Source organism: Oncorhynchus kisutch, linkage group LG26 (genome assembly GCF_002021735.2).
Source record: "Oncorhynchus kisutch isolate 150728-3 linkage group LG26, Okis_V2, whole genome shotgun sequence".
Lineage (NCBI taxonomy): Eukaryota > Metazoa > Chordata > Actinopteri > Salmoniformes > Salmonidae > Oncorhynchus > Oncorhynchus kisutch.
Genome location: NC_034199.2, coordinates 50,413,686 through 50,438,529, shown reverse-complemented (window position 1 = coordinate 50,438,529; position 24,844 = coordinate 50,413,686). Strand labels below are relative to the sequence as shown.

The 24,844-nt window shown below is 49.4% G+C and overlaps 1 protein-coding gene across 1 annotated transcript; it reads left to right on the top strand.

Annotated features, from left to right (window-relative positions):
• Positions 1 to 3,131: 3,131 nt before the first annotated feature.
• On the top strand, positions 3,132 to 23,271 carry carf (calcium responsive transcription factor). Its single transcript, XM_031805778.1, has 15 exons — positions 3,132 to 3,230; positions 3,776 to 3,925; positions 4,784 to 5,047; positions 5,290 to 5,407; positions 6,186 to 7,107; positions 7,222 to 7,300; positions 10,870 to 11,059; positions 13,822 to 13,942; positions 14,074 to 14,217; positions 14,400 to 14,666; positions 16,854 to 17,004; positions 18,091 to 18,148; positions 18,234 to 18,346; positions 18,485 to 18,821; positions 22,083 to 23,271. Exons 2-15 carry the CDS (start codon positions 3,803 to 3,805, stop codon positions 22,154 to 22,156), a joined length of 2,961 nt encoding a protein of 986 aa, XP_031661638.1. The 5' UTR covers positions 3,132 to 3,230; positions 3,776 to 3,802; the 3' UTR covers positions 22,157 to 23,271.
• The last annotated feature ends 1,573 nt before the right edge of the window (positions 23,272 to 24,844 follow it).

The following is a 24,844-nucleotide window of genomic DNA, read 5'->3' as shown; positions in this document are numbered from 1 at the left end:
AGACAACCCACTCCACCACTCCACATGATCTCCTGCCCAGACCACCCACTCCACATGATCTCCTGCCCAGACCATCCACTCCACATGATCTCCTGCCCAGACCACCCACTCCACAGGATCTCCTGCCCAGACCACCCACTCCACATGATCTCCTGCCCAGACCACCCACTCCACTGGATCTCCTGCCCAGACCACCCACTCCACAGGATCTCCTGCCCAGACCACCCACTCCACATGATCTCCTGCCCAGACAACCCACTCCACCACTCCACATGATCTCCTGCCCAGACCACCCACTCCACATGATCTCCTGCCCAGACCATCCACTCCACATGATCTCCTGCCCAGACCACCCACTCCACAGGATCTCCTGCCCAGACCACCCACTCCACAGGATCTCCTGCCCAGACCACCCACTCCACATGATCTCCTGCCCAGACCATCCACTCCACATGATCTCCTGCCCAGACCACACACCCCACATGATCTCCTGCCCAGACCATCCACTCCACATGCTCTCCTGCCCAGACCACCCACTCCATCACTCCACATGATCTCCTGCCCAGACCACCCACTCCACATGATCTCCTGCCCAGACCACCCACTCCACATGATCATCTGCCCAGACCACCCACTCCACAGGATCTCATGCCCAGACCACCCACTCCACAGGATCTCCTGCCCAGACCACCCACTCCACATGATCTCCTGCCCAGACCACCCACTCCATCACTCCACATGATCTCCTGCCCAGATCACCCACTCCACATGATCTCCTGCCCAGACCACCCACTCCACATGATCATCTGCCCAGACCACCCACTCCACAGGATCTCCTGCCCAGACCACCCACTCCACAGGATCTCCTGCCCAGACCACCCACTCCACATGATCTCCTGCCCAGACCACCCACTCCATCACTCCACATGATCTCCTGCCCAGACCACCCACTCCACATGATCTCCTGTCCACTCCATCACTCCATATGATCTCCTGCCCAGACCACCCACTCCACATGATCTCCTGCCCAGACCACCCACTCCACATGATCATCTGCCCAGACCACCCACTCCACAGGATCTCCTGCCCAGACCACCCACTCCACAGGATCTCCTGCCCAGACCACCCACTCCACATGATCTCCTGCCCAGACCACCCACTCCATCACTCCACATGATCTCCTGCCCAGACCACCCAGTCCACAGGATCTCCTGCCTAGACCACCCACTCCACCACTCCACATGATCTCCAGACCATCCACTCCACCACTCCACATGATCTCCTGCCCAGACCATCCACTCCACCACTCCACATGATCTCCTGCCCAAACCACCCACTCCACATGATCTCCAGCCCAGACCACCCACTCCACAGGATCTCCTGCCCAGACCACCCACTCCACTGGATCTCCTGCCCAGACCACCCACTCCACATGATCTCCTGCCCAGACCACCCACTCCACCACTCCACATGATCTCCTGCCCAGACCATCCACTCCACATGATCTCCTGCCCAGACCACTCACTCCACATGATTTCCTGCCCAGACCACCCACTCCACAGGATCTCCTGCCCAGACCACCCACTCCACAGGATCTCCTGCCTAGACCACCCACTCCACAGGATCTCCTGCCCAGACCACCCACTCCACAGGATCTCCTGCCCAGACCACCCACTCCACAGGATCTCCTGCCCAGACCACCCACTCCATCACTCCACATGATCTCCAGACCATCCACTCCACCACTCCACATGATCTCCTGCCCAGACCACCCACTCCACATGATGTCCAGCCCAGACCACCCACTCCACATGATTTCCAGCCCAGACCACCCACTCCACCACTGCTTTGATCAGCCATCAGGTCGGAGAAATCAGACAACTGAATGGCGCTTTGGGAATAGTTTCATCCCAAGGGTTATCACTATTATGAACAACTCCTCATATGGGCAGGGGTGTGGTGGCGTGGGATAGGAGGGAGGGAAAGGTATCTGTCTGACTGTTCCTATTGTTTGTTTTCTGCTATGTTTTCTATGTTTTGTTCAGGACTGATGTGTGACAAGTGCTAAGATTTAATCTTGTCGACAAACGTGAATCTGAATTGTCTTCAGTTTTCCATCATATGACCGTCATGATTAAAATGCATTGATATAGTTCAATGAACGAATACAAGTTTAATGTTGGTATTGTTTTCTCCTTCATGGCAATCGCTCAAAAGCATGAGGAAAGCAATAGCTGTGTTTCACACCTTCCCAACCCAGACCCAAAATGGGGACTTCATTATCATAGGGTTAGATGTGATGGGTATGGTCCTCTCTATTTGCTACAGAACATTGTAAAGGAATATAGAGACAGAGAGAAGAGGACAAAGGGAGAGGGTTCCACTTTATATTAGGTGAGCGAGGATTCCACTCTTAAAAGTTCCACTTCTTTGTTGTTGTTTGCTTTTTTAAAGGAAAACCATTTTTAAAAATGAAATCTTAACAGCCGTTTGACTTTGTTCTTTTTGTAATCTCTCATGCCATATTCCCATTGTTAGCGTTATAGTTATTGCTATTCCATTGCTATGTGTGGTGACCAGTTAGTTTTTGAAAAGAAAGAAGAGACAAATATTTCCATTCTTCCCATCACGGACTGGTAGAGCTGTGACACCAGGTGGGTGCAATAATTATCAAATAGAACAGAAAAACATCAATACTGAGAACCTCCATACATGGACCATTGTCCGCTGTCTTCTAAATTCCACTGGAGCAAAAATTACCAGGTGATAACACAATTAATGTTCGTATTTACATCATGTAATGTAGTGCTCTGGAGAAAGTATATTTATTGGTGAATTGTAGCGTAGCAAGATTTTCCCCAAATGGTTCCGTTAACTAGCAAATTATTTACGTGGAAATCAAGTCCAGTCTGCTGTAAAACAGAAACTCGATGTGTGTGAACCGGACTTTAACGTAACTTTGACAAAAATCGGTATCCCTTCCAACCATCACCAACAGTTCATTCTCTGTATGTTCTTTAGGTGGAAATCAGAAAACCTGGCGTCACTTCCTGAAAGAGGTGGAAATGGCTCCTCTCTGTGGTGAAAATATATAAAATACCAGAAGTAAAATATGCCTTCGACGGTGTCCTGCGAGGATCAAATGTTTTTCATGTCGGCTGAATAGAAGAAAAGAAAAAACGCGTTTGTTGTTTGAGAACGAGGCGAGCAGAAGTCTGGGCGAAGACGAGGTTGAGTAGACTCGTTTTGAATTTCCAATCCTTGTCCCCCCTTATACCCACAACGCTGTAGCTACACAGTCAGACTAGAGAGGGCTATGTAAAGAGGTAGACTACCCTAAATCATGAGAATTGTTTGACTCAACTAGATAATTCTCCTTTACTAGCTAGGCTAGCCAAACAAGCTAACGATAGCTAGCTTGCTATACAGACATTTTAATCCAACATGGCGCTTTAAATAACGTTTTATGACCAAGACCAGGGATGATGATTTGTTTGGGTAACTAGGAGACTCTACTCCTGCAATTAATCAAAACAATCACAAACGACTCTTGTAGAAATGCCCCCAGAGTTGAGCATTGAGTAAAGCGTCTTGCTGTGCACCAGCTGTCTTCCTTATGGTTAACTAGCTAGCAATCTATAGATCCAGTGACTATTCTGAAAATGCCAATGAATGGATTTGCAATTACAATACTGATTGATGACGACACACTTGCACCCAATTAAATGCCTGTACCTGGTCACTCTAATAGGGTTATATTTGTTTGTGTATGTAGCTAGTTAGCTGACTGTCTGCTTGGGAGATGGAGGAGCAGGAGAGAGCTATGGAAGAGGATGCTCTGGACTCAAAGCCTCCACTGACCACTGAAGAGGATGAGCCCAAACACACCGTCCTCCACGGGTCTCATATCACTGAAACACAACAGGTGGGACTTGAGTCGGTGAGACTTGACCCTATGAGTCGGTGAGACTTGACCCTACGAGTCGGTGAGACTTGACCCTATGAGTCGGTGAGACTTGACCCTATGAGTCGGCGAGACTTGACCCTAGAAGTCGGAGGGACTTGACCCTATGAGTCTGTGGGACTTGACCCTATGAGTCGGTGAGACTTGACCCTATGAGTCGGTGAGACCTGACCCTACGAGTCGGAGGGACTTGACCCTAGGAGTCGGCGGGACTTGACCCTAGGAGTCGGCGGGACTTGACCCTAGGAGTCGGCGGGACTTGACCCTATGAGTCGGCGGGACTTGACCCTATGAGTCGGCGGGACTTGACCCTATGAGTCGGCGGGACTTGACCCTATGAGTCGGCGGGACTTGACCCTATGAGTCGGCGGGACTTGACCCTATGAGTCGGCGAGACTTGACCCTATGAGTCGGCGAGACTTGACCCTATGAGTCGGCGGGACTTGACCCTATGAGTCGGCGGGACTTGACCCTATGAGTCGGCGAGACTTGACCCTATGCGTCGGCGGGACTTGACCCTATGAGTCGGCGGGACTTGACCCTATGAGTCGGCGGGACTTGACCCTAGGAGTCGGCGGGACTTGACCCTAGGAGTCGGCGGGACTTGACCCTAGGAGTCGGCGGGACTTGACCCTAGGAGTCGGCGGGACTTGACCCTAGGAGTCGGCGGGACTTGACCCTAGGAGTTGGCGGGACTTGACCCTATACGTTTCAAAATGATTTGTGATGAGAAAGAATAATACAGTGCAGATATCAGGAGACCAAATCAATGGCAATTAGCATAATCACATGCATGTGAAGTATTGTATTGTGTTCCAGGAGCCCAGGGAACCTGCACCTGAAGAGAATGAGACGAAGCCACGGTTCTCCGAGCTGCTTGTTATCAACAGCCTAGCTCCTCCAGACAGCTGGGAACACACTGATATCAAACTTGAGGAACTGACAAAGACAGAAATGCTGATACTGTCACAGACAGAGAATCAGGCAGCGATACAGACACAGGACCAGACACAGACATTATCACAGACAGATGAGTTTATCATACTTGATCAGAATGGGCAGCCCCTACAGTGTGAACGCATGGTGAGTAGAGAGGGTTTCATAGAAACAGGTCCAGGCAGCTGCCAAATGGTACCCTGGTGATCCCAGATGTGTTTATGCTGAATAGCCAACTTGTTATAGCCTGGTTGGCTAGTCATCACAAACACATCTGGCAGCATCAGGCTAGACTAGTCAATTCATTTTTGTTCCATGCTTCTTAAACACAGCCTATGAACTGTTGGGTTTACGGTCTTCGTATACCCTAAATATCTTTGCTCCCCTAGGTGCTAGTGACCAGTCAGTCAGACAACGGAGAGATGTATGTTATCCCCTCTAATCAGCTAGGAGGGGCTCAGGTGTTACTTCCTAGAGGACACCTACTGGACATCATAGACCCTACAGGTATTATTAACCTGAACTCACCTGCTTCTACAGATACCAGCACCCTATTCCCTATTATAGTGCACCCTATTTCCTATTATAGTGCACTACTTTTGACCAGAGCTGGCCTACAAATGACTTCAGGTCAGACTGATGTGTGGGGCGATCGACAGAGCAGCAGAATTAAATTCTGGATGAGTCGTCAGGCGAACAGAAGTTGCATTTTTGACGTTCCCTCTGGAAATATATTAGTTATTATATTCTATTTCTTGTTAGACAATGTCACCAGTGTTTGGTGTTTTAATTTCACCTTTATTTAACCAGTCAGTTAAGAACAAATTCTTATTTACAATGAGGGCCTAGGAACAGTGGGTTAACTGCCTGTTCAGGGGCAGAACGACCTTGTCAGCTCGGGGGTTTGAACTTGCAACCTTCCGGTTACTAGTCCAAAGCTCTAACCACTAGGCTGCAATGCCGCCCCCGTGTTACAGAATTGAATAGAACACTATCTCTATCAGAGGAGGCTGGTGAGGGGAAGAAGGCTCATAATAATGTCTGGAACGTAGCCAATGGAATGGCATCAAACACATGGAGACCAATGTGAAACCATGGAGACCAATGTGAAACCATGGAGACCAATGTGAAACCATGGAGACCAATGTGTTTGATGTATTTGATCCCATTCCACTAATTCCGCTCCAGTCATTAACACGAGCCAGTCCCTCCAATTAAGGTGTCACCAGCCTCCTGTGCTTTCTATAGTTTGGTGTATGAAGTTGAGATTGTCTGATCTGTTTAGGATCCTGCGGGGAGAAGACTGCTGATGAGAAAGAGCTTCACACCATCACGTTAACAGCTGTTACGGATGACAGCGGCAGTTTGACTATAGTACCATCGGCTGTTACGGATGACAGAGGCAGTTTGACTACAGTACCATCGGCTGTTACGGATGACAGAGGCAGTTTGACTACAGTAACATCGGCTGTTACGGATGACAGCGGCAGTTTGACTATAGTACCATCGGCTGTTACGGATGACAGCGGCAGTTTGACTATAGTACCATCGGCTGTTACGGATGACAGAGGCAGTTTGACTACAGTACCATCGACTGTTACGGATGACAGAGGCAGTTTGACTACAGTACCATCGGCTGTTACGGATGACAGAGGCAGTTTGACTACAGTACCATCGGCTGTTACGGATGACAGAGGCAGTTTGACTACAGTACCATCGGCTGTTACGGATGACAGAGGCAGTTTGACTACAGTACCATCGACTGTTACGGATGACAGAGGCAGTTTGACTACAGTAACATCGGCTGTTACGGATGACAGAGGCAGTTTGACTACAGTACCATCGGCTGTTACGGATGACAGAGGCAGTTTGACTACAGTACCATCGACTGTTACGGATGACAGAGGCAGTTTGACTACAGTAACATCGGCTGTTACGGATGACAGCGGCAGTTTGACTACAGTAACATCGGCTGTTACGGATGACAGCGGCAGTTTGACTATAGTACCATCGGCTGTTACGGATGACAGAGGCAGTTTGACTACAGTAACATCGGCTGTTACGGATGACAGCGGCAGTTTGACTACAGTAACATCGGCTGTTACGGATGACAGCGGCAGTTTGACTACAGTACCATCGGCTGTTACGGATGACAGCGGCAGTTTGACTACAGTACCATCGGCTGCGGCTAAGAGCTCGGCACAGAGGTGGGCTCACATCTTCTTAGTGTTACACTCAGTAACTGTTTAAGGAATATTAGGTTTGTTTGACAATAGTTGTAACTGTTACTGTCCCTCTCCCCATGTTACTGTTGTGTGTAGCTCTCAGGTCTGTTTCACCTCTCTGAAACCTCTCCCAGCCAACGCCCCCAACTGGGCCCTGAGGCTTCATAATGCTGAGGTACGTCTACCAACTGGGCCCTGAGGCTTCATAATGCTGAGGTACGTCTACCAACTGGGCCCTGAGGCTTCATAATGCTGAGGTACGTCTACCAACTGGGCCCTGAGGCTTCATAATGCTGAGGTACGTCTACCAACTGGGCCCTGAGGCTTCATAATGCTGAGGTACGTCTACCAACTGGGTCCTGAGGTTTCATAATGCTGAGGTATGTCTACCAACTGGGCCCTGAGGCTTCATAATGCTGAGGTATGTCTACCAACTGGGCCCTGAGGCTTCATAATGCTGAGGTACGTCTACCAACTGGGCCCTGAGGCTTCATAATGCTGAGGTACGTCTACCAACTGGGCCCTGAGGCTTCATAATGCTGAGGTACGCCTACCAACTGGGCCCTGAGGCTTCATAATGCTGAGGTATGTCTACCAACTGGGCCCTGAGGCTTCATAATGCTGAGGTATGTCTACCAACTGGGCCCTGAGGCTTCATAATGCTGAGGTACGTCTACCAACTGGGCCCTGAGGCTTCATAATGCTGAGGTACGTCTACCAACTGGGCCCTGAGGCTTCATAATGCTGAGGTACGTCTACCAACTGGGCCCTGAGGCTTCATAATGCTGAGGTACGTCTACCAACTGGGTCCTGAGGTTTCATAATGCTGAGGTACGTCTACCAACTGGGCCCTGAGGCTTCATAATGCTGAGGTACGTCTACCAACTGGGCCCTGAGGCTTCATAATGCTGAGGTACGTCTACCAACTGGGCCCTGAGGCTTCATAATGCTGAGGTACGTCTACCAACTGGTCCCTGAGGCTTCATAATGCTGAGGTACGTCTACCAACTGGGCCCTGAGGCTTCATAATGCTGAGGTACGTCTACCAACTGGGTCCTGAGGTTTCATAATGCTGAGGTATGTCTACCAACTGGGCCCTGAGGCTTCATAATGCTGAGGTATGTCTACCAACTGGGCCCTGAGGCTTCATAATGCTGAGGTACGTCTACCAACTGGGCCCTGAGGCTTCATAATGCTGAGGTACGTCTACCAACTGGGCCCTGAGGCTTCATACACTAAACTGCATTACACTGCTCCCAACCTAACACATTCTAACACATCAAATCTAATTTTATTTGTCACATGCGCCAAATACAACAACAGACCTTACCGTGAAATGCTTAGTTACGAGCCCTTAATCAACCATGCAGTTTTATGAAAAATAAGATTTAAGAATAGATTTACTTAATAAACTAAAGTAAAAAATAGAAGAGCAACAATAAAATAACTATAACGAGACTTTATACACAGGTTAGTCGAGGTAATTTGTACATAGGGGTAAAGTGACTATGCATAGATAATTAACAGCGAGTAGCAGCAGTGTAAAAAGGGGCGGGGGAGGGGTCAATGTAAATAGTCCGGGTGGCCATTTGATTCGCTGTTCAGCAGTCTTATGGCTTGGGGGGGTAGAAGCAGTTAAGATGCCTTTTGGACCTAGACTTGGCGCTCCGGTACCGCTTGCCGTGCGGTAGCAGAGAGAACAGTCTATGACTAAGGTGGCTGGAGTCTTTGACCATTTTTAGGGCCTTCCTCTGACACCGCCTGGTATAGAAGTCCTGGAAGGCAGGAAACTTGGCAGTGCCTTGCGGTCGGAGGCCGAGCAGTTGCCATACGAGGCAGTCAGGAAGCTCTCGATGGTGCAGCTGTAGAACCTTTTGAGGATCTGAGGACCAATGCCAAATCCTTTCAGTCTCCTGGGGGGGGAATAGGTTTGTCCTGCCCTCTTCACGACTGTCTTGGTGTGTTTGGACCATTCTAGTTTGTTGGTGATGTGGATGCCAAGGAACTTGAAGCTCTCAACCTGCTCCACCGCAGCCCCGTTAATGAGAATGGGGGCGTGCTCGTCCTCTTTTTCCTGTAGTCCACAATCCTCTCCTTTGTCTTGATCACATTTAGGGAGAGGTTGTTGTCCTGCCACTACACGGCCAGGTCTCTGACCTCCTCCCTATTGGCTGTCTGTCGTTATCGGTGATCAGGCCAACCACTGTTGTGTCATCAGCAAACTGAATGATGGTGTTGGAGTCGTGCCTGGCCATGCAGTCATGGGTGAACAGGGAGTACAGGAGGGGACTGAGCACGCACCCCTGAGGGGCCCCTGTGTTGAGGATGTTGTTACCTAACCTCACCACCTGAGGGCGGCCCGTCAGGAAGTCCAGGATCCAGTTGCAGAGGGAGGTGTTTAGTCCCAGGGTCCTTAGCTCAGTGATGAGCTTTGAGGGCACTATGGTGTTGAACAGTGAGCTGTAGTCAATGAATAGCATTCTCACATAGGTGTTCCTTTTGTCCAGGTGGGAAAGGCCAGTGTGGAGTGCAGCACCCTAACTCACATTTACACCCTAAGACATGTTGACGCCCTAAGACACGTTGACGCCCTAAGACACGTTGACACCCTAACACACGTTGACACCCTAACACACGTTGACACCCTAAGACACGTTGACACCCTAAGACACGTTGACACCCTAAGACACGTTGACACCCTAAGACACGTTGACACCCTAAGACACGTTGACACCCTAAGACACGTTGACACCCTAAGACACGTTGACACCCTAAGACACGGTGACACCCTAACACACGGTGACACCCTAAGACACAGCTCTGTTGCCTGAGGATGCTAACAGGAAAGGCTTGTGATAGTTAGTGTCCTCAGGCTTATAGCTTGGGCCTCAACAGTCCTCCATGTCTTTGATTTCTTCTTCTCCTCCTTTTCTCTCTCTGTCTCTGTCTATCTGTCTCCCCCCCTCTCTCACTCTTCCTCTCTCTCTCTCTCCCCCCTCTCTGTCTCTCTGCCCCCCCCCCTCTCGCTCTTCCTCTCTCTGTGTCTCTCCCCCCTCTCTCTCTCTCTCTCTCCCCCCCTCTCTGTCTCCCCATTTTCTCTCTCTCCCCCCTCTCTGTCTCTCTCTCTCCTCCCTCTCTGTCTCCCCATTTTCTCTCTCCCCCCTCTCTGTCTCTCTGTCTCCCCCTCTCTGTCTCTCTCTCCCCCTCTTCCTCTCTCTCCTCTCCTCCCCCCTCTCTGTCTCTCTCTCCCCCCTCTTCCTCTCTCTCTCTCTCCCCCCTCTTCCTCTCTCTCTCCCCCTCTCTCTCTCTCTCTCTGTCTCCCCCCTCTCTGTCTCTCTCTCCCCCCTCTTCCTCTCTCTCTCCCCCCCTCTCTGTCTCTCTCTCCCCCCTCTTCCTCTCTCTCTCTCCCCCTCTCTCTCCCCTCTTCCTCTCTCTCTCTCCCCCTCTCTCTCCCCTCTTCCTCTCTCTCTCCCCCTCTCTCTCCCCTCTTCCTCTCTCTCTCCCCCTCTCTCTCCCCTCTTCCTCTCTCTCTCCCCCCTCTCTCTCCCCTCTTCCTCTCTCTCTCTTCCTCTCTCTCTCTCCCCTCTTCCTCTCTCTCTCTTCCTCTCTCTCTCTCCCCTCTTCCTCTCTCTCTCTCCCCCTCTTCCTCTCTCTCTCTCTCTCTCCCCCCTCTCTTCCTCTCTCTCTCTCTCCCCCCTCTGTCTCTCTGTCTCCCCCCCTCTCTCTGTGTGTCTCCTGGAGCAGAAGATAGGTGACTCATACCGTGGCTACTGTAACACCGACACAGAGCTGGAGACCATCCTCCTGCTCCACAAGCAGCAGACCAACAGTGTGTTTGGGACACGCCAGTCCCCCTCCCCTGCCAAACCTGCCAGCCGCCTGATGTGGAAGTCCCAATACGTACCTTACGATGGTGTCCCTTTTGTCAATGCAGGTATACAGTCACAGTACTGTACTGGTTCAGTAGCCTACGATGGCGTCCCTTTTGTCAATGCAGGTATCCGGTACTGGTTCAGTAGCCTACGATGGCGTCCCTTTTGTCAATGCAGGTATCCAGTACTGGTTCAGTAGCCTACGATGGCGTCCCTTTTGTCAATGCAGGTATCCAGTACTGGTTCAGTAGCCTACGATGGCGTCCCTTTTGTCAATGCAGGTATCCAGTACTGGTTCAGTAGCCTACGATGGCGTCCCTTTTGTCAATGCAGGTATCCAGTACTGGTTCAGTAGCCCACGATGGCGTCCCTTTTGTCAATGCAGGTATCCAGTACTGGTTCAGTAGCCTACGATGGCGTCCCTTTTGTCAATGCAGGTATACAGTACTGGTTCAGTAGCCTACGATGGCGTCCCTTTTGTCAATGCAGGTATCCAGTACTGGTTCAGTAGCCTACGATGACGTCCCTTTTGTCAATGCAGGTATCCAGTACTGGTTCTGTAGCCTACGATGGCGTCCCTTTTGTCAATGCAGGTATCCAGTACTGGTTCAGTAGCCTACGATGGCGTCCCTTTTGTCAATGCAGGTATCCAGTACTGGTTCAGTAGCCTACGATGGCGTCCCTTTTGTCAATGCAGGTATCCAGTACTGGTTCAGTAGCCTACGATGGATATATATCTGTAAAAATCTGTATGTTATCTGGATATAGACTGTAGGCTTGTTCATTTATCTGACTAGATACTGTATGTTATCTGACTAGATACTGTATGTTATCAGATTAGATACTGTATGTTATCAGATTAGATACTGTATGTTAGCAGGCTAGATAATGTATGTTATCAGATTAGATACTGTATGTTATCTGACTAGATAGGCGTATAAGTCCTCTGCCATTATTTTATATTACATGATTTTCTAGGAAGAACAATATAATTGAACTTGTATGACTAAAATTGAAACTATATTTTTCCTATTCTGGGAGAAAGGAATGAAGGAGAGAGAGAGAGAGATCCTGTAACTAAAGGAATGAAGGAACATTGCTTTGGCAATGTTAACACATGTTTCCCATGCCAATAAAGCCCTTGAATTGAATTGAATTGAATTGAGAGAGAGAGAGGGGGAGATGGACACTCACGGTAGTGAGATATTCTGTAACTAAAGGAATGAAGGAGAGAGAGGAGATGGACACTCACAGTGGTGAGATATTCTGTAGCTAAAGGAATGAAGGAGAGAGGGAGAGAGAGAGAGGAGATGGACACTCACAGTGGTGAGATATTCTGTAACTAAAGGAATGAGGGAGAGAGAGAGGACATGGACACTCACGGTAGTGAGAGATCCTGTAACCAAAGGTAATGTGTCAGTCTATTAGTGATGGTGGTTGGTGACTTGTGCAGACTACTAAAGTGTGTACAGAGGAGATTACCGTGACTCAACTGCCATGTAGATGTTTACTGCGGTCATGACTCATGACTGCCGGGGTGGCCGTAATACGGTCAAAAATATTCAGGGTTATAATGGAAACCAGGTCATGTTCAGGGTTATAATGGAAACCAGGTCATATTCAGGGTTATAATGGAAACCAGGTCATATTCAGAGTTATAATGGAAACCAGGTCATATTCAGGGTTATAATGGAAACCAGGTCATATTCAGGGTTATAATGGAAACCAGGTCATATTCAGGGTTATAATGGAAACCAGGTCATATTCAGGGTTATAATGGAAACCAGGTCATATTCAGGGTTATAATGGAAACCAGGTCATATTCAGGGTTATAATGGAAACCAGGTCATATTCAGGGTTATAATGGAAACCAGGTCATATTCAGGGTTATAATGGAAACCAGGTCATATTCAGGGTTATAATGGAAACCAGGTCATATTCAGGGTTATAATGGAAACCAGGTCATATTCAGAGTTATAATGGAAACCAGGTCATATTCAGGGTTATAATGGAAACCAGGTCATATTCAGAGTTATAATGGAAACCAGGTCATATTCAGGGTTATAATGGAAACCAGGTCATATTCAGGGTTATAATGGAAACCAGGTCATATTCAGGGTTATAATGGTTTCTCAGGCCATATTCAGGGTTATAATGGAAACCAGGTCATATTCAGGGTTATAATGGTTTCTCAGGCCATATTCAGGGTTATAATGGAAACCAGGTCATATTCAGGGTTATAATGGTTTCTCAGGCCATATTCAGGGTTATAATGGAAACCAGGTCATATTCAGGGTTATAATGGTTTCTCAGGCCATATTCAGGGTTATAATGGAAACCAGGTCATATTCAGGGTTATAATGGTTTCTCAGGCCATATTCAGGGTTATAATGGAAACCAGGTCATATTCAGGGTTATAATGGTTTCTCAGGCCATATTCAGAGTTGTACAAGTGCGTAGCACTGCGGACCCCGGTCAAAATATGTGCACTAAATAGGGAATAGGGTGCCATTTGGAGGGACTAGGGTGCCATTTGGGATGCAAGCTTGATCTACTTTCTCCATCTGTATCCAGGCAGTAGAGCTATAGTGATGGAATCATCTACTTTCTCCATCTGTATCCAGGCAGTAGAGCTATAGTGATGGATTCATCTATTTTCTCCATCTGTATCCAGGCAGTAGAGCTATAGTGATGGATTCATCTACTTTCTCCATCTGTATCCAGGCAGTAGAGCTATAGTGATGGATTCATCTACTTTCTCCATCTTTATCCAGGCAGTAGAGCTATAGTGATGGATTCATCTACTTTCTCCATCTGTATCCAGGCAGTAGAGCTATAGTGATGGAATGTCAGTATGGTCCAAGGAGGAAAGGCCTCCAGCCCAAGAAGACTGCAGAGCAGAACATCAGTCCGAACATTGATTACAAAGCTACATGCCCTGCCAGGTAGACACGCATCCACACAAACCCCATCTATCTATGCTAACAGAACAATATGCTACCAACTCTGTGGACATAAGAGCTGTGTTTTTTTAGGTTTTTAGTTCGTATTTTCTGACATTGCTCTCATTCTTTAGGATCTATATCAAGAAGGTGTGTAAGTTTCCTCAGCACCGGGTGCCTACGGATCCTAAGGTAGACAAGAGGGTTGTTCGTCAGGAACAGGAGAAAGCTTTCTTCAACCTCCGGAAGACCCTGTGGGACGTGGGCGGAGTCCTGAGGCATTGATGGATTCTGCTATTTATACTTGGATTTGATATATATATATTATTGAAGTTCCTTGCGGATGCTCAGCCCGTGTGGTCTTATAACACACTGAATGTTTAAATAAGTACACCTTCTGGTTGATTGACGTATTGGTTGATTGACATCGGTTTCTTTGTTTATTCTCTCCCATTAACAGGTACTACATGCAGCTCCCCACCCAGAAAGCTCACCTCTATCATGACATGGAGGCTCTCCTCCTGCCTCCTCCTCCAGACCTCCTCTTCCTCCCCATGGAGGAGGAGGTGAAGCAGGAGGAGGAGGAGGAGAGGGGATGTGTCTGTGATGAAGGTGCGGAGGATGGTGGAACCATGCCATCTCGTCTCCACCCCAGGGTGGCAGAGAAGATCAGGGAGTTGGTTGAGCAGGGGTACCATCAGGTGTACCAGGTCCGCAAACAGCTCAGGTAAGGAGGCCCTCAGGGGCCTTATCAAACAGCTCAGAGTAGGAGGCCCTCAGAGTAGGAGCCCCTCAGGGGCCTTATCAAACAGCTCAGGTAAGGAGGCCCTCAGGTGCCGTATCAAACAGCTCAGAGTAGGAGGCCCTCAGAGTTATTTATTTATTACCACTGTCCCTGGTGCTAACCTCTATCATTGTCCCCTGTATTACCTCTATCATGGTCCCCAGTATTACCACTGTCCCTGGTGTTAACCTCTATCATGGTCCCCAGTATTACCACTGTCCCTGGTGTTAACCTCTATCATGGTCCCCAGTATTACCACTGTCCCTGGTGTTAACCTCTATCATGGTCCCCTGTATTACCACTGTCCCTGGTGTTAGCTCTATCATGGTCCCCAGTATTACTACTGTCCCTGGTGTTAACCTCTATCATGGTCCCCAGTATTACCACTGTCCCTGGTGTTAACCTCTATCATGGTCCCCAGTATTACCTCTATCATGGTCCCCTGTATTACCACTGTCCCTGGTGTTAGCTCTATCATGGTCCCCAGTATTACCACTGTCCCTGGTGTTAACCTCTATCATGCTCCCCTGTATTACCACTGTCCCTGGTGTTAACCTCTATCATGGTCCCCAGTATTACCTCTATCATGGTCCCCTGTATTACCACTGTCCCTGGTGTTAGCTCTATCATGGTCCCCATTATTACCACTGTCCCTGGTGTTAACCTCTATCATGGTCCCCAGTATTACCTCTATCATGGTCCCCTGTATTACCACTGTCCCTGGTGCTAACCTCTATCATGGTCCCCAGTATTACTACTGTCCCTGGTGTTAACCTCTATCATGGTCCCCAGTATTACCACTGTCCCTGGTGCTAACCTCTATCATGGTCCTCTGTATTACCACTGTCCCTGGTGTTAACCTCTATCATGCTCCCCTGTATTACCACTGTCCCTGGTGTTAACCTCTATCATGGTCCCCTGTATTACCACTGTCCCTGGTGTTAACCTCTATCATGGTCCCCAGTATTACATCTATCATGGTCCCCTGTATTACCACTGTCCCTGGTGTTAACCTCTATCATGGTACCCTGTATTACCACTGTCCCTGGTGCTAATCTCTATCATGGTCCCCAGTATTACCACTGTCCCTTGTGTTAACCTCTATCATGGTCCCCTGTATTACCACTGTCCCTGGTGTTAACCTCTAGCATGGTCCCCTCTATTACTACTGTCCCTGGTGTTAACCTCTAGCATGGTCCCCTCTATTACTACTGTCCCTGGTGTTAACCTCTATCATGGTCCCCTCTATTACTACTGTCCCTGGTGTTAACCTCTATCATGGTCCCCTGTATTACCTCTATCATGGTCCCCTGTATTACCTCTATCATGGTCCCCTGTATTACCACTGTCCCTGGTGTTAACCTCTATCATGGTCCCCAGTATTACCACTGTCCCTGGTGTTAACCTCTATCATGGTCCCCAGTATTACCTCTATCATGGTCCCCAGTATTACCACTGTCCCTGGTGTTAACCTCTAGCATGGTCCCCTCTATTACTACTGTCCCTGGTGTTAACCTCTATCATGGTCCCCAGTATTACCACTGTCCCTGGTGTTAACCTCTATCATGGTCCCCAGTATTACTAGTGTCCCTGGTGTTAACCTCTATCATGGTCCCCAGTATTACCACTGTCCCTGGTGTTAACCTCTATCATGGTCCCCTGTATTACCACTGTCCCTGGTGTTAACCTCTATCATGGTCCCCTGTATTACCTCTATCATGGTCCCCTGTATTACCACTGTCCCTGGTGTTAACCTCTATCATGGTCCCCTGTATTACCACTGTCCCTGGTGTTAACCTCTATCATGGTCCCCTGTATTACTACTGTCCCTGGTGCTAATCTCTATCATGGTCCCCTGTATTACCACTGTCCCTGGTGTTAACCTCTATCATGGTCCCCAGTATTACCACTGTCCCTGGTGCTAACCTCTATCATGGTCCCCTGTATTACCACTGTCCCTGGTGTTAACCTCTATCATGGTCCCCTGTATTACTACTGTCCCTGGTGCTAACCTCTATCATGGTCCCCTGTATTACCACTGTCCCTGGTGTTAACCTCTATCATGGTCCCCAGTATTACCACTGCCCCTGGTGTTAACCTGTCTTCCTGTCTTGTTTCCTATCCTGCCAGGCGGTTTGTGGAGCGGGAGATGTTTAAATCAGAGGAGGTCCCAGAGAGACATAACCTCTGCTACTTCCCAACAGTCAACGACATAAAGAACCACATCCACGAGGCCCAGAAGACCTTCCAGCAGGGGGGGGTCATCACTGATATAACACAGGTAACTAGGAAGACCTTCCAGCTGGGGGGGGGGGGTCACCACTGATATAACCCAGGTAACTAGGAAGACCTTCCAGCAGGGGGGGGTCACCACTGATATAACCCAGGTAACTAGGAAGACCTTCCAGCAGGGGGGGGGGTCATCACTGATATAACACAGGTAACTAGGAAGACCTTCCAGCTGGGGGGGGGGGGGGGGGGGGGGGGGGGTTCACCACTGATATAACCCAGGTAACTAGGAAGACCTTCCAGCTGGGGGGGGGGGGGGTCACCACTGATATAACCCAGGTAACTAGGAAGACCTTCCAGCAGGGGGGGGGGGGGGGTCACCACTGATATAACCCAGGTAACTAGGAAGACCTTCCAGCAGGGGGGGGGGTCATCACTGATATAACCCAGGTAACTAGGAAGACCTTCCAGCAGGGGGGGGGTCACCACTGATATAACACAGGTAACTAGGAAGACCTTCCAGCAGGGGGGGGTCACCACTGATATAACACAGGTAACTAGGAAGACCTTCCATCAGGCTGGGGGGGTCACCACTGATATAACACAGGTAACTAGGAAGACCTTCCAGCAGGCTGGGGAGGGGGGGGGGGCACCACTGATATAACACAGGTAACTAGGAAGACCTTCCAGCAGGCTGGGGGGGTCACCGCTGATATAACACAGGTAACTAGGAAGACCTTCTAGCAGGCTGGGGGGGGGGGTCACCACTGATATAACACAGGTAACTAGGAAGACCTTCCAGCTGGGGGGGGGGGGTCACCACTGATTTAACACAGGTAACTAGGAAGACCTTCCAGCTGGGGGGGGGGGGGGGTCACCACTGATGTAACACAGGTAACTAGGAAGACCTTCCAGCAGGCTGGGGGGGGGGGTCACCACTGATATAACACAGGTAACTAGGAAGACCTTCCAGCTGGGGGGGGGGGGGGGGTCACCACTGATTTAACACAGGTAACTAGGAAGACCTTCCAGCGGGGGGGGGGGGGGGGGCACCACTGCTTCTTATGTGTTCCCAGCTCTTTCATCTAAAACTTGTTTTTCTCCATGTCATGTGTGATGTTCGCTGCTTCGCCTCCAGTGGACTGAAGTGGACCCAATGACTGTGACTCTGACCCTCACGCCAGCCCCTGCTGAAGGTAATGACAGGTCACCTCTAGTCACCGTGAAAGCCCAGCTCCAATAGTTATCTTACTAGCTCTGTTTTTCCCCAAATTTATTCAGTCTGTTCAGGTGCCTTCCAGAGAGTAGGAGTGTTGGAGGGGACTGACACGTTCATTCCTGAGGCCGTACAGCTCTTCAGCTCCCTGCAACCCAAGATCTTTGCCCAGCTACAGGTGAGAGGACGACTGTCTGATGTTCTGCGTATGTCTTACATACTGATGAATTCCTATCCGATTGAATCGAATCAGACAGAGTTATATGTCTATGTTTTCTTAGGCACTCGGCAAACCAACTGTCTGTTTCATTTCCAGGGTATCCAGCTCCAACCAGGCCTGTGTTCTTTTGACGGAGGTCTGTCTCAGTCGTCTACAGTCACTACAGACTTCCTGGAGCTGCCCAGCCCCCCACAGCCCCTCCTGGTCAGCCCCACACAGTTCCTCCAGTCCAGCCCCTCTCTGGGGGAAGCTATGACCCTAGCTGACCCCTCAGTGGTTCTGGGCATGGGTCAGGTGGTCATGGTGTCATCGTTAGGGGACGGACAGGTGGTCAGCGTGTCATCTCTAGGGGACGAGAGCGTGGGGACACACCAGATACTGTTGGAGGACGGACAGACCATCCCTTTCCAGATAGTGGCTCCTGCTAATATTGGTGAGACAGTCGGGAGTTGACCTGAGATACTGCTGCTGTTGACTTCCTGTGGTGTGTCTGTCCCAAATAGCACCCTATTCCCTATATAGTGCACTATTATTGATGAGAGCCCTGATCGAAAGTATTGCACTATATATGGAATAGGATTCCATTTGGGATGCAGAGAGTCTCAGGACAAAATCAGGAGTAGGTAGCCATGGTGACTGGTACACTACAGAGCACAGGCTGAGAGTCTCAGGAGTAGGTAGCCATGGTGACTGGTACACTACAGAGCACAGGCTGAGAGTCTCAGGAGTAGGTAGCCATGGTGACTGGTACACTACAGAGCACAGGCTGAGAGTCTCAGGAGTAGGTAGCCATGGTGACTGGTACACTACAGAGCACAGGCTGAGAGTCTCAGGAGTAGGTAGCCATGGTGACTGGTACACTACAGAGCACAGGCTGAGAGTCTCAGGAGTAGGTAGCCATGGTGACTGGTACACTACAGAGCACAGGCTGAGAGTCTCAGGAGTAGGTAGCCATGGTGACTGGTACACTACAGAGCACAGGCTGAGAGTCTCAGGAGTAGGTAGCCATGGTGACTGGTACACTACAGAGCACAGGCTGAGAGTCTCAGGAGTAGGTAGCCATGGTGACTGGTACACTACAGAGCACAGGCTGAGAGTCTCAGGAGTAGGTAGCCATGGTGACTGGTACACTACAGAGCACAGGCTGAGAGTCTCAGGAGTAGGTAGCCATGGTGACTGGTACACTACAGAGCACAGGCTGAGAGTCTCAGGAGTAGGTAGCCATGGTGACTGGTACACTACAGAGCACAGGCTGAGAGTCTCAGGAGTAGGTAGCCATGGTGACTGGTACACTACAGAGCACAGGCTGAGAGTCTCAGGAGTAGGTAGCCATGGTGACTGGTACACTACAGAGCACAGGCTGAGAGTCTCAGGAGTAGGTAGCCATGGTGACTGGTACACTACAGAGCACAGGCTGAGAGTCTCAGGAGTAGGTAGCCATGGTGACTGGTACACTACAGAGCACAGGCTGAGAGTCTCAGGAGTAGGTAGCCATGGTGACTGGTACACTACAGAGCACAGGCTGAGAGTCTCAGGAGTAGGTAGCCATGGTGACTGGTACACTACAGAGCACAGGCTGAGAGTCTCAGGAGTAGGTAGCCATGGTGACTGGTACACTACAGAGCACAGGCTGAGAGTCTCAGGAGTAGGTAGCCATGGTGACTGGTACACTACAGAGCACAGGCTGAGAGTCTCAGGAGTAGGTAGCCATGGTGACTGGTACACTACAGAGCACAGGCTGAGAGTCTCAGGAGTAGGTAGCCATGGTGACTGGTACACTACAGAGCACAGGCTGAGAGTCTCAGGAGTAGGTAGCCATGGTGACTGGTACACTACAGAGCACAGGCTGAGAGTCTCCGGAGTAGGTAGCCATGGTGACTGGTACACTACAGATCACAGGCTGAGAGTCTCAGGAGTAGGTAGCCATGGTGACTGGTACACTACAGAGCACAGGCTGAGAGTCTCAGGAGTAGGTAGCCATGGTGACTGGTACACTACAGAGCACAGGCTGAGAGTCTCAGGAGTAGGTAGCCATGGTGACTGGTACACTACAGAGCACAGGCTGAGAGTCTCAGGAGTAGGTAGCCATGGTGACTGGTACACTACAGATCACAGGCTGAGAGTCTCAGGAGTAGGTAGCCATGGTGACTGGTACACTACAGAGCACAGGCTGAGAGTCTCAGGAGTAGGTAGCCATGGTGACTGGTACACTACAGAGCACAGGCTGAGAGTCTCAGGAGTAGGTAGCCATGGTGACTGGTACACTACAGAGCACAGGCTGAGAGTCTCAGGAGTAGGTAGCCATGGTGACTGGTACACTACAGAGCACAGGCTGAGAGTCTCAGGAGTAGGTAGCCATGGTGACTGGTACACTACAGAGCACAGGCTGAGAGTCTCAGGAGTAGGTAGCCATGGTGACTGGTACACTACAGAGCACAGGCTGAGAGTCTCAGGAGTAGGTAGCCATGGTGACTGGTACACTACAGAGCACAGGCTGAGAGTCTCAGGAGTAGGTAGCCATGGTGACTGGTACACTACAGAGCACAGGCTGAGAGTCTCAGGAGTAGGTAGCCATGGTGACTGGTACACTACAGAGCACAGGCTGAGAGTCTCAGGAGTAGGTAGCCATGGTGACTGGTACACTACAGAGCACAGGCTGAGAGTCTCAGGAGTAGGTAGCCATGGTGACTGGTACACTACAGAGCACAGGCTGAGAGTCTCAGGAGTAGGTAGCCGTGGTGACTGGTACACTACAGATCACAGGCTGAGAGTCTCAGGAGTAGGTAGCCGTGGTGACTGGTACACTACAGATCACAGGCTGAGAGTCTCAGGAGTAGGTAGCCGTGGTGACTGGTACACTACAGAGCACAGGCTGCGAGTCTCAGGAGTAGGTAGCCGTGGTGACTGGTACACTACAGAGCACAGGCTGCGAGTCTCAGGAGTAGGTAGCCGTGGTGACTGGTACACTACAGAGCACAGGCTGAGAGTCTCAGGAGTAGGTAGCCGTGGTGACTGGTACACTACAGATCACAGGCTGAGAGTCTCAGGAGTAGGTAGCCGTGGTGACTGGTACACTACAGATCACAGGCTGAGAGTCTCAGGAGTAGGTAGCCGTGGTGACTGGTACACTACAGAGCACAGGCTGAGAGTCTCAGGAGTAGGTAGCCATGGTGACTGGTACACTACAGAGCACAGGCTGAGAGTCTCAGGAGTAGGTAGCCATGGTGACTGGTACACTACAGATCACAGGCTGAGAGTCTCAGGAGTAGGTAGCCATGGTGACTGGTACACTACAGAGCACAGGCTGAGAGTCTCAGGAGTAGGTAGCCATGGTGACTGGTACACTACAGAGCACAGGCTGAGAGTCTCAGGAGTAGGTAGCCATGGTGACTGGTACACTACAGAGCACAGGCTGAGAGTCTCAGGAGTAGGTAGCCATGGTGACTGGTACACTACAGAGCACATGCTGAGAGTCTCAGGAGTAGGTAGCCATGGTGACTGGTACACTACAGAGCACAGGCTGAGAGTCTCAGGAGTAGGTAGCCATGGTGACTGGTACACTACAGAGCACAGGCTGAGAGTCTCAGGAGTAGGTAGCCATGGTGACTGGTACACTACAGAGCACAGGCTTCTATTAAAACTAAGATATACTAAGGTGTTTTTCTCTTCCTGTTTGCTGTGTTCTGTTCCTCAGCTCTGAACAGTCCAGTTGAGGTCAAGGAGGAGGAGATGAGGACGGAGGAGGACACTGTCAACCCTGTAGATTGACACCAGGCCCTACAGGGGTTGTACTCCAGGTACCCCAGGGTTGTACTCCAGGGGTGTATGTCATTCCTCACAGGGGTGTATCTCGTTCCTCACAGGGGTGTATCTCATTCTTCACAGGGGTGTACTTCAGCCCTCACAGGGGTGTACTTCAGCCCTCACAGGGGTGTGCTTCAGCCCTCACAGGGGTGTGCTTCAGCCCTCACAGGGGTGTGCTTCAGCCCTCACAGGGGTGTGCTTCAGCCCTCACAGGGGTGTACTTCATTCCTCACAGAGGTGTATCCCATCTTTACCATATACTTACTGTAAGAGCGGTTGGTTTTACCTCAGGACGGTCATGTTTATTGATCACGTTTATTGTACAATTGACTGAAAGTGCAATTTATCCAGTGTTTTCTCCTTGTCATGCTTTTTGCTATCATCACGAGGATCTTGTTTGCTATCGCTTTAACATCATGGAATCCAACGAATATTGTATAATTATAGATAAAAAAATAAAAAAAGACAACTAGGAGAACCCTGGATGTATCAGGTTAATATCATGTGTATATATTAGTGCATAGTCTTTTTAATAGATCTGAACCCTGTTGCATAGTCTTTTTAATAGATCTGAACCCTGTTGCATAGTCTTTTTAATAGATTTGAACCCTGTTGCATAGTCTTTTTAATAGATCTGAACCCTGTTGCATAGTCTTTTTAATAGATCTGAACCCTGTTGCATAGTCTTTTTAATAGATTTGAACCCTGTTGCATAGTCTTTTTAATAGATCTGAACCCTGTTGCATAGTCTTTTTAATAGATCTGAACCCTGTTGCATAGTCTTTTTAATAGATCTGAACCCTGTTGCATAGTCTTTTTAATAGATCTGAACCCTGTTGCATAGTCTTTTTAATAGATCTGAACCCTGTTGCATAGTCTTTTTAATAGATCTGAACCCTGTTGCATAGTCTTTTTAATAGATCTGAACCCTGTTGCATAGTCTTCTGAGATGTACTTCAATGAAGGTTTATTTTATTTGTTTAAATTAATTAATTCATTAAGTTTATTTCTTAATTCAATTGTTTTAAGTGGTTTACGGACTATTCTATTCATTTGCCAATAAAGATCCATCCAGTCTAGTGGGACTTTGCCACAACAAGTAAGATTCAATCAGAAGGACAGTAGTCAGATTTTGAATTTATTCCCATAAAATATAAAAGGTCAAAATGGAACACTATTTTGGGTATATTCCGCAAGACTGAAAATCTACCACTTCGAGGTATTTGAACAGAACTCTTCTGCCATGGTGGATGAGTCTGGATTCTCCTCTTCTGTCACGGTGGATGAGTCTGGATTCTCCTCTTCTGTCACGGTGGATGAGTCTGGATTCTCCTCTTCTGTCACGGTGGATGAGTCTGGATTCTCCTCTTCTGTCACGGTGGATGAGTCTGGATCCTCCTCTTCTGTCACGGTGGATGAGTCTGGATCCTCCTCTTCTGTCACAGTGGATGAGTCTGGATCCTCTTCTTTCACAGTGGATGAGTCTGGATCCTCTTCTTTCACGGTGGATGAGTCTGGATTCTCCTCGTCTGTCACGGTGGATGAGTCTGGATCCTCTTCTGTCACGGTGGATGAGTCTGGATCCTCTTCTGTCACGGTGGATGAGTCTGGATCCTCGTCTGTCACGGTGGATGAGTCTGGATCCTCTTCTGTCACGGTGGATGAGTCTGGATCCTCTTCTGTCACGGTGGATGAGTCTGGATCCTCTTCTGTCACGGTGGATGAGTCTGGATCCTCTTCTTTCAAGGTGGATGAGTCTGGATTCTCCTCTTCTTTCACAGTGGATGAGTCTGGATCCTCTTCTGTCACGGTGGATGAGTCTGGATCCTCCTCTTCTGTCACGGTGGATGAGTCTGGATCCTCCTCTTCTGTCACGGTGGATGAGTCTGGATCCTCTTCTTTCACGGTGGATGAGTCTGGATTCTCCTCTTCTGTCACGGTGGATGAGTCTGGATCCTCTTCTCACAGTGGATGAGTCTGGATCTTCCTCTTCTGTCAAGGTGGATGAGTCTGGATCTCTCTCTTCTTTCACAGTGGATGAGTCTGGATTCTCCTCTTCTGTCACGGTGGATGAGTCTGGATTCTCCTCTTCTGTCACGGTGGATGAGTCTGGATTCTCCTCTTCTGTCACGGTGGATGAGTCTGGATTCTCCTCTTCTGTCACGGTGGATGAGTCTGGATCCTCCTCTTCTGTCACGGTGGATGAGTCTGGATCCTCCTCTTCTGTCACGGTGGATGAGTCTGGATCCTCTTCTTTCACAGTGAATGAGTCTGGATCCTCTTCTTTCACGGTGGATGAGTCTGGATTCTCCTCGTCTGTCACGGTGGATGAGTCTGGATCCTCTTCTGTCACGGTGGATGAGTCTGGATCCTCTTCTGTCACGGTGGATGAGTCTGGATCCTCGTCTGTCACGGTGGATGAGTCTGGATCCTCGTCTGTCACGGTGGATGAGTCTGGATCCTCTTCTGTCACGGTGGATGAGTCTGGATTCTCCTCTTCTTTCACAGTGGATGAGTCTGGATCCTCTTCTGTCACGGTGGATGAGTCTGGATCCTCCTCTTCTGTCACGGTGGATGAGTCTGGATCCTCCTCTTCTGTCACGGTGGATGAGTCTGGATCCTCCTCTTCTGTCACGGTGGATGAGTCTGGAT

Coding starts and splice junctions, on each gene's coding strand:
- carf (XM_031805778.1), top strand. CDS start 3,803: ATGGAGGAGCAGGAGAGAGCTATGGAAGAGGATGCTCTGGACTCAAAG. Junction 7,108..7,221: donor GCTAAGAGCTCGGCACAGAG/GTGGGCTCACAT, acceptor TGTTGTGTGTAG/CTCTCAGGTCTGTTTCACCT. Junction 18,347..18,484: donor AGATCTTTGCCCAGCTACAG/GTGAGAGGACGA, acceptor TTTCATTTCCAG/GGTATCCAGCTCCAACCAGG.